We start from the raw sequence: 10,313 nt of genomic DNA on the forward strand, positions 1-10,313 counted from the left end.
TTCAGATCTTGAGGAAAACATTGGACAATAACAAAAGTGGGTGGCATGAATAATTGTTGGAAGTTTTATAGGCCTACAGACCGACAATCATAACTCCTACTCAGTCTACACTATATGCTCTCATGTACGGGTCCGAGACTGTGCTTCCCCTAGAGGTGCAACTCTCATCTCTTAGAATTGTTGTAACAAATAAGATCACAACAGAAGAAAATGCCAAACTCCGACTCGAAAAATTGTAAAGCCTCGAAGGAAAACGACTGTCAACGTAACAATATTTGGAGTTATACCAAGCAAAGATGAGACACATCCACAATAAACTAATCTGCCCAAGGACTTTCAAAGTTGGTCAACTGGTTCTCGTTCGCAGATGACCTATTCTTGCACACCGCAAGGTAAATTGGAACCGACTTGGGAGCGAACCGTGGATGAAAAAGTCTACTTCGGAGGATCCTATCAATTAGTGGATTGTCAATGAGAGAGACCTACGCTAACATATGCTACTTGAAGAAATATTATGCATTGTGATGTTTCAAAGATAAATTTTTGTCTTGGAAACACCGATGTGACAACTGTTTATGAATGGATCCAAAGATAAAATAAAAAAAGTAATAAAAACCTTATAAAATGAAATGAATTTTCACAAGTATTAATAAAATATTCCCTTCAAGTTTTAAATTTTCATAAACAAGACAAAATGAAAACAAAAAAATCATATATAGATGTATATAAAAATAAAACATCTTAAATGAAGTCCTCTAATAAATAATAACTAATTATTGTTCATGTTCTATTTGAAATTCAACAACTGAATCTTCTCCTGTTTTATGTATGAAAATGTCAATTGGGAGGCTGATTTTTGTCTTTAAAAATGACATTAATCTCACACTAAATGAGCAGAAAGTGGTGGAAGGAGCCATCATCTATTATGACTTGGACTTTGAGCAAGTCAATATAACATACGAGGGGCCCCTACTTAGTATCATAAGTCAAGAAGAAGTACGAGACCAAAATCCTGAGCTAGAATTTTGAAGAAAGCAAGAAGACACTTCTGTGAAAAAGAGAAAAATTGAAGGAAATCAAGGAAGAAGCCCAAGCGGATAACAACCTGATGCAGGGAACGAACAAGATAAGATCTATGGTTATGACGATGGAAGGAGAGCTCATTAATGCTCCCCAGAAGGAGTCCCCGGGGGGCTCTCCCCGAGAAAAAGACGCCCCTGCCCTGTACACAATGAAGGAATCTTAATCGTCAGCAAACACAGGAAGCTTGACCGGCTAGGGAGAAGACAAGCAAGGGAACACGTTTCAGTTACCTGGGAGAATGAAATGCTTGAACAATCAGTAGTGGATGCTTTACCTCAATTTGCAATAAGACAGAGGGAGTCAGATTCTGTCAAGGACCATGCTCTTCGAAGTACACACTAGCGGTTTAGGAGGTTTCTCCAACAATACATAGTGGGAAGCATTCAGACGTAGAGCCATATGTTCCACAATTTGTCAAACCAAGCCAGCTATGAATAATTTTTGAAAATGAATTGGAAGAAATTTAGAGTGTCCAAAGGCAAAACTTGAGCATTTTCGAAAGGATGCAATGAAAATACGTCAACATTTTAGAAGGATTATAGTTGCATGCCGACATATTTTCTTAGTATGAGCAAAGAAAAATAGTTGACTGTGTCTTTAATATGAGAGATAAGGGTCGGGCAGGCCATTTAAGATGGAGGATGTATTCAGAACCTCAGAAATGGAAGAGGGGCAAAGGAATGATTACTATTCAATGCAGTTGTTGCGACAACTTCACCCATGAAAGTGAAGGGAATCACCCTGGGATTATCATACATAATGAAGTCGACCCGATGCCACAAGTAATAAAAAAAATGATCAAAAGGATGGCATCTAGACATGTCTTGCCGGTAAATTGCATACCCAATTACTACATTATCATCATACACGAAGAAGACTACATTCTGCCACACATAGATCACCACAATTTTTTGAGGCCATTATGCACGGTGTCCTTTATTAATGAATGCAACATCATGTTTGACAAAGAGCTGCAGATAGTCGGCCCAGGAGAATTCTAAGGGCTAGTGGAGATTATTTTGCCAGTTGGATCAGTCTTGGTGCTTAAAAGAAATAGAGAAGACTTGACAAAGCATTGCGTCCTAGCAGTTCCACATAGGAGGATCTTAATTACCTTCAGAAAAATGGATGATAACAAGTTGTCGTTTACATAGGGACCCGACCCAGAACTGGAAGGGCTACGACCTTTGGAGTTATGACCGCTCAAAGACAATGTACCTCAGTTTATGTAGAAGAACTTATGTTCTAGAATATACCTTAGGAGGTGAGGTTGGCCTTCTCATAGCTCCAAACGACTCAGAGCATGATATATGAAGACATGAAGACATTGACACATAAATCTTGATCTATAGATGAAAAAATCACCATTATGTTTTGATGTACACAAAAATGACATCATTAGATTATATGTCGTTGTAGTAAGTTTCAGGAGAATCAACGAGGATTGTTTTGTCTTCAGCAGTTTATAGAAAATTAACATGTTTTGAATTTACCACTTCATGCGATTGATTTAAAAATTGTTAGACTAGACGTCGTCTCGGTTCTAAAACGATCAATGAAAAAAGAACAATACAAATAAAAAAATAAATATAAATTATAGGATAACATATAAAATAATGCTAATGAGGTTAGAAAATCCAAGAAAATTTCCAATGCAAAAAAGGAAAAATAAGAAAAAAAAGATAAACAAATAAAAAATTGAAACTCAAATACCCCCCTGGCATGACTAAATCAAATCCCTTTTAAAATAACCGTTCCACATTGAATCATTCTCACTTAATTTTCTAGGACCAGTCATGAAAACTAAACTTTGAATTCTTGAAGATGAAGCCTTGATCTTAATCTAGAGTTTACTTAAATGACTTCGGTTGCTTAAGATATAATTAACTACATGGGCTTGCGCCTATAAGAGAATTAGTAACTCAAATAATCTAAAACATATATAATCTTTATATTAGATAGAAGAATGATTCGTTGAAAATTTTGCTGACCAAATAAATATCATAAATTTCTTCGCTTGGATAATTGATATTATTATCGAGTGATATATTCATCTTTCAAGATGAAATATTATTTGTAATATCTCATGATTGGTTATTCAAACTGTTAAATCTATGAGATCTGTTTAGTTTTATTTTTTTCCAAAATCAAAAAACCTTTTTTTCAAAATGAAAATTATATATATATTAAATTAAACTATTTTTATTTTAATTTTCAAATAAAAATTTGTCGGATCACCTGGTCTCTAGATTCTGGTTGAAAACTCCTGCTTTGGGCGTTGAGGAGTTTTGAATATGGTGATATGGGGCTTACCTTGAAGCGTCGGGTTGCTTGCTTTTGGCGTTAGGGCATTGATTTCTTCTTAACTTCATGCCTTCCAAGTGTTTCATTTTATGTATATTGCACAAATAAATAAAATATACTTAGCACAAGATAAAAATGACTCAAAAATGTAATAAATACATTATGACACCACATCACATTTTACAAATATTATTTATTGACCCAAAAAAATAATTTATGAGATAATTTATGAAATATCGACCTAAACTCACTAACACATGGCGAGTGCCCATAAGTCAATATAGATCAGGTATACTCATAAGCCAAATTGTAATTAGCTAATTGTCGAAAGGTGGTCTCCACGATTCATCTGATTTAACTTGGGCATATTATCACTCAGAATAACCCATGATTTCGCTAATAGCAAGATCAAAATTCAAACCTTAGGCTACCCCGACCCCATTCACTTATCCAACACGAGCCAATTCGACCTAAACACCCAACAAGATCACCCAAAGACCCGATCATGAATCCTCGTTAATAAATTACCAAGCACGTTATAGAATCAATTACATTATAGGAGGTATTATGCCTCACCATGCACCGTAAAATACGCATTGCTAAAAAATATTATCATTCATCTATTTTTTGTGAAATTTGTCGCAATATCATGTTCACCCCATATGCAAGGCTTTGAACATGACATTTTGTCTAAAAAACTAAACTCTGTTAGGCTAAAGTTGTTTTGCATCATTATCATATAATTTAATACTTATTTCCATCTAAATAATCATTATACTCATTTTTATATAAATCTGGGGCACGTGTACAGAAAGGGACATAAGATACACAACAGTATGAGCATAAAAAGCTAGCCTCTTTCTTAGATTTCCACTATATATGGACATAATGTTAGCACATTCTTTTAGCTATCTCGAGAAAATTGAGCGAAAGAAAGATGACATGCAAATTCACATGAGAAACTAAAAATCACATACCACTGTATTTCAAGTAAATGTGCATTTTTTATAGCTTTAAGCCTCTTAATTAATTAATTAGACGTGACAGTCGCAAACATGGCATGCATAGAACTCCTCATACGAACAGCCGTTGACCTCAAAGCCGTGTGCGAATTCCGCCATCAAAACCGGAGAATTTCTAAATAAATATTTTAGGCCCAATCCATCCTCGCATTCCGGCCGCAAATATCGACCTACGCGCCAGTGCAACGGCCAGATCATTATGTTCGCATGGGTAGCCATCCTCAAACTGGGGTGTGTAACCAATAAAATCACGTCACGACACCCGTGCGATAGAGAAAAAAAAACGATGCAGTAACACGGGGAATATTCTCTCCCACGTTATTGATGTGTTATTGTGTGTTATTCATGTGTTACTCAAATTGGGGTGTGTAACCAATAAAATCACGCCACGACACCCGCGCGATAGAGAAAAAAAAACGGCGCGGTAACACAAGGAATATTCCCCCCTGTGTTCTTCATGTGTTATTGTGTTATTGTGTGTTATTTATGTGTTACTGATGTGTTGTTGTGTTATTATAACATCAAAAATATGTGTTATTGTGTTATTATAACACAAAAAATATTCTCATGACACAATAACACATGAATAACACACAATAACACCAGAATAACACGGGGGAATATTCTCGACAGAGAAAAAACTGCGCGGTAACACGGGGGTTGCCCTGAGAATATTCTTGGTGTTATAATAACACAATAACACATCAATAACTCGCAATAACACATGAATAACACATCAATAATACGGAAGGGAATATTCCCCATGTTACTGTGCCGTTTTTTTTTTTCTCTATCACGCTGGGTCTCGTGACGTGATTTCATTGTCTACGTACGTTACTTCTACGTGCGTAGTACTGATGTAATATATCACGCTGGGTCTCGTGGCGTGATTTCATTATCTAAACACGTTACTTCTACGTGTGTAGTACTGATGTAATATTTTTTCCTCAAATGAGGGAAAATTTTGCGTAAGTAAGACATTTACGTCAGAAAGATTATTAAGAGAGTATTGAAGCTTTATATCTAAATTATACTCCTTATAACTTTTTTATAACCTATCTATAACCTACAAATATATAAAACACAGAACTTAATGAAATACGCGAACTTAAAGTGAGCCAAAAGGGCTCCTAATCGCATCAGCACATCACGATCCCGGCTCGACCCAATATTATAATTCCAGCGCGCCAACAGACTCAGCGTACAAATATCCCATTCACAATATCCAAACATAAAAAATTCGACGGCGGAGGAGATCGAATGGGGATGGAGCCAAAGAGATTGGGCCTGCCAACGACGAGATCCGGATCTCGCCGGCGGAAGATTCAGAAGACTTTCAATAACGTCAAGATCACCATCCTCTGTGGTCTCGTCACTATCCTTGTCCTACGCGGTACAATCGGCGTGGGTAACTTCGCCGGCGTTGGCGAAGGTGAGTCTGACGAGAAGGTAGCCGAGGACATTGAGCGCATCCTCCGCGAGATTCGCTCTGATTCTGATCCCGATGAAGATGACATCCCTCAGTTCTCCGACTCTGTTGCCTCCACAGGCAACATTACAACTGCTGACAACGTGACGCTGTCCGGAGCGAACGCAGCAGCTTATGCGATAGGAAAGAGGTACACGCTCGGCCCTAAGATCTCGGACTGGGAGCAACAGCGAGAGCGCTGGCTGAGCCAGAATCCCGGTTTCCCCAGCCAAATCGCTGGCGGAAAGCCGAAGATATTGCTGGTCACTGGATCGCCCCCCACTCCTTGTGATAACCCGATTGGCGACCATTATCTACTTAAGGCTACTAAGAATAAGATCGACTACTGCCGCCTTCACGGGATTGAGATTGTGTACAACATGGCTCATCTTGATCGGGAGTTGGCTGGATACTGGGCAAAGCTGCCCCTTTTACGACGCTTGATGATTTCTCATCCAGAGGTGGAGTGGATCTGGTGGATGGACAGCGACGCACTCTTCACCGACATGGAATTCGAGATTCCTATCAGCAAATACAAGGGATATAATCTTGTCATTCATGGCTACCCGGATCTCCTCTTCGACCAGCATTCCTGGATTGCGCTAAACACTGGGAGTTTCCTTTTCCGGAACTGTCAGTGGTCGCTGGATTTGCTTGATGCTTGGGCTCCAATGGGGCCAAAGGGTCCTGTGAGGGATGAGGCTGGTCGTCTTCTTACTGCTAATTTGAAAGGGAGGCCAGCATTTGAGGCCGATGACCAGTCTGCACTCATATACCTTCTCCTTTCTCAGGAAGACAAGTGGGGGGATAAAGTTTACGTTGAGAATTCCTACTACCTCCATGGATTCTGGGCGGGACTGGTGGATAAATACGAGGAGATGATGGAGAAACACCACCCTGGTTTGGGCGATGAAAGGTGGCCTTTTGTTACTCATTTTGTTGGATGCAAGCCCTGCGGCAGCTATGGGGATTATCCAGTTGAGAGATGCATCAGTAGCATGGAAAGGGCGTTCAATTTTGCAGATAACCAAGTTCTAAGAATTTATGGTTTTGCACATAGAAGGCTGTCAAGTCCGAGGATTAGGAGGATCAGAAATGAGTCAGTAACTCCTTTGGATGTCAAGGGGCGGATAAATCGCCAGGACAGGAAAATCAGCAGGTGATCATGTTAGGTAGGTTATGATCGAATTCCACTGCCATGGAGGTCAGTCCGGTGGCTCTATTGTTTGGCATGAACTTTATCTGATTGGAACATGCAACTTAAGCTTCTGATCTTTTCTTTTCCTTTTATCTTTTGATACCATTCAATGCTGTATTCTTATGTTTGTTTAGTTGATAATTTTCATGGAAAGGAAATGCAAGAAATGAATTCTTTTTTCTATCTTGTATGTTTATATATACTCTTTTAGTAACTGTCTAATGAGGAACTCCTTTAATAGGCTTTAATTTATTGAGAAAAAAGTAAATCATAGCTCCTTCGTTTGTCCTGAACTTGTGGAAATTTTGCTTCTTTGATTTTTCATGTTTTCAGTCATTTGAGTTTTCCTAGTTCCAGCGAGGTATTGTTTGAAAGTTGCAATATTTAATTGTAGCGTCTATAAAAGAATTGAAACGATTTCTCACAAGAGAAATGAGATCAATACTTTTTGGTTGTGATGCAAAGACTAGTTTTCCTCTCACGTTAAAAATTTGAATTAGAACTGGATGAAATCTAATCAATATTTCCTCTCACTTTGATTGATCTTCATCACCTCTAAATACCAATAAAAGTAGTAGTGGATGGTTTAAAGGCATTGATCTCCTTTTCAATGTGAATGTTTTGGTCCTCTGAGTATGAGGGATTTGTATATGGCAACAAAGAAATGGTGGTTATGGTATGTTTTTCATAACAGTGTTTACTCTTGGAGCAGTAAGGTGTTTTTATGAGACGGTTGAGAGGTTCCCTCCACGTGTTGAAGAGGTTGGTGTCCAGCCATGGTCCAAATGGTGGCTGGTAGGTCGATGAAATGATCGACTAGAGACTAATGAGGTGGTCGTTGAAGTGGTTATAACTGTGGTCTTATCAAGAACATCAAAGCCAAGTATCACCTAGGTGAGGCTAGCTTATAAGGTGGGGGTGGTGTTTCTATTGTAGTGGATTGCTCTTGTTTCTAAAAGGGTGAGGGGTTTGTAAGCACTTGAAAAGGACTTATGATGAAGCTAAGAATAGGTTTGGATGGGTTTGTTGTGGAGGTTGAAAGTATGAAATTATTTGTGGAGTGCGGTGATGTTTAGGCTTGAGAGGGGCTTGGTCATGAGATTTAAGATGGTCTTGGGGTTTGTAATGTTTTGAAGCATGGTTGGTGGTGTCGAATTGGGATGCCTTTGAGTTAGTGTTTAAGGCCAACTCGAAGAGCTTCAATTATGGGGTTTTGGATTGTGTGGGAGGTCATATGCTTGCTATGATGTTGAGCAATTATTTAAAGGTTGGGCAAGTGTTCTAGATGTAAAGGTGAGAGATAGAGGAAGGATATAATCAGTTTTGGAACTGGACAAATTTTCAAGAGGGGAGATTGACTGCTAAACTTCACCAAAGATTGCATAGAAGCAAAATATTTATTACTATTCAGTAAATAATTGAAAGTGAGTACATCATTTGTTTGTAAAATAGAAATATATAGATAACTATAATTCTAAAATCAAAGAGAGACGACTAAGCCTAGCACTTTTGCATGGCTCAAGTCTTGATTTTTGTGGACTTGATATTAATTTATTGGATAAGCCTTAAAACATACCTTGAATAGTGCCACCACTTAATTTGAACTCAAAACTCGATTAGGCTAGCTACTTGGAGATTGGATGAGTGTGGTCAACCAACTATATCTCAGCCACCTTTCAATAACTTTCAATGCCTTCCCAAGAAACTTACAATAAACTCTTTGAATAATTTTGAACAACTTATAACTACATTCCAATTACGTTGTACCATTATTTTAACTAATTCTTCAACTTAAAAATATAAAATAAGTGCAAGATTTTTTAATTTGACTTATAAACTATTTGATGTGCTATATTAATTCTACTACACATTCAAGAAGTTCGCTCCACTTTCCTGAAATTGTTGTTTTTATGTATCTTTTAGAAGAAACAAGTCCCATTTCTATATAGAAATCCATGTGTCAAAAGTGATGGTATATTTATAGTTGTTGGAGGCGGGATATTATAGTTGCTAAGGAACATATGTTTAGATGCTATTGCAAAAATGGATACTATCTCACCAAATGAAGCTCCTAAAATTATAGATAAACCACCATTCTGGACAAATGGATGTCTATATAGATATGGATTATATTTCTTTTAACCTTTTCATGACTACAAAAAATTTCAATTTTATAGAGAAGAGCTCTTTGAGTTTAGCAGAGTTGATGTGTCACATCAAGTGTTTGGTTCAAAAGCCAAATTTTAAAACATTGCATAAGTTTTGTATTACAAAATTTATAAGTTAGTTGAAATAATGGTTCGTAATATTTGAAAGATCGTTAAAAGTTTGTCAAAAATAGTTGACAGTTAGTTGCAAGTTAGTTGAAATAATGGTTCGTAATATTTGAAAGATCGTTAAAAGTTTGTCAAAAATAGTTGACAGTTAGTTGCAAGTTAGTTGGGATGTCTTTGAAATTTATTGGAAGTTTGTTGGAATGGGGTTGGTTAGGTCTGCAAGTCCCTATGGTTTATAAATCGTTAAGATGGTAAATTATCAAATGCAATGAAAACAAGAGTATAAAATGTGGTAAGAAGCAAAAACTCAAGATAAGAAATAGTTTGATGTTCTTCTGAAGCATGTAACATTTTATGGTTACATATTATGAGGAAAGAATGTGAATAAAATATAATCATTTTCATTATATTAGAAGGATAAAACTTTTGAACAATATCTTCAACAATTTATTAACATTCATACCCACTTATTGTACCATATGTAATTGAGAACTATGAAAATGATTTGTTAATAAAAATACAATAGTATAAAAAGAAAATTGTACTAGATCAGTCAGATCAGGAGACCTAAAAAGAAAAAAATTAATGTGACTATTTAACTCAACGTGCTTATTGGGGTATATGCTATCATGTAATGGGGACTAAAGTACTAAAATAATAATAGGTATGCATATCTCATGAGACAATAGTTGGTGCATCGATAATCTCAATTTGGCAAGTTTCATCAACACAATAAGGAATGTATCAAAAAGTAATTCGTGGTTATTTAAAGAGGTATCTACAACAGATGTAGAGATAGAGAGATTAGTAATTGATTCAATCATAGTCAATTGAAATGATGTATATTTCTTTTGATTGGATAAAAGTTTGAGATCAAAATTTGACTTATTTCAAATAAACAAAGTTTGTTTGTGTTTGGCTCGTTTTATACCTATGGGGACGGCTAGCACATATGAAGAGCG

The 10,313-nt window shown here is 36.9% G+C and overlaps 1 protein-coding gene across 2 annotated transcripts in view; it reads left to right on the forward strand.

Annotated features, from left to right (window-relative positions):
- The first annotated feature begins 5,617 nt into the window (after window positions 1-5,617).
- LOC110037426 (probable glycosyltransferase 2) overlaps window positions 5,618-10,313 on the forward strand; it is an 8,023-nt gene continuing 3,327 nt past the window's right edge. The window contains exon 1 of one of the 2 annotated variants that reach the window (XM_020742073.1): window positions 5,618-7,081. In XM_020742073.1, coding sequence (XP_020597732.1) covers window positions 5,670-7,040 — 1,371 coding nt within the window. In that variant the 5' untranslated portion in view covers window positions 5,618-5,669 and the 3' untranslated portion in view covers window positions 7,041-7,081. The remainder of the gene's footprint in view (window positions 7,082-10,313) is intronic. The other variant, XM_020742074.1, reaches the window with a different exon arrangement.

This window comes from Phalaenopsis equestris, unplaced genomic scaffold (assembly GCF_001263595.1).
Source record: "Phalaenopsis equestris unplaced genomic scaffold, ASM126359v1 Scaffold219150, whole genome shotgun sequence".
Lineage (NCBI taxonomy): Eukaryota > Viridiplantae > Streptophyta > Magnoliopsida > Asparagales > Orchidaceae > Phalaenopsis > Phalaenopsis equestris.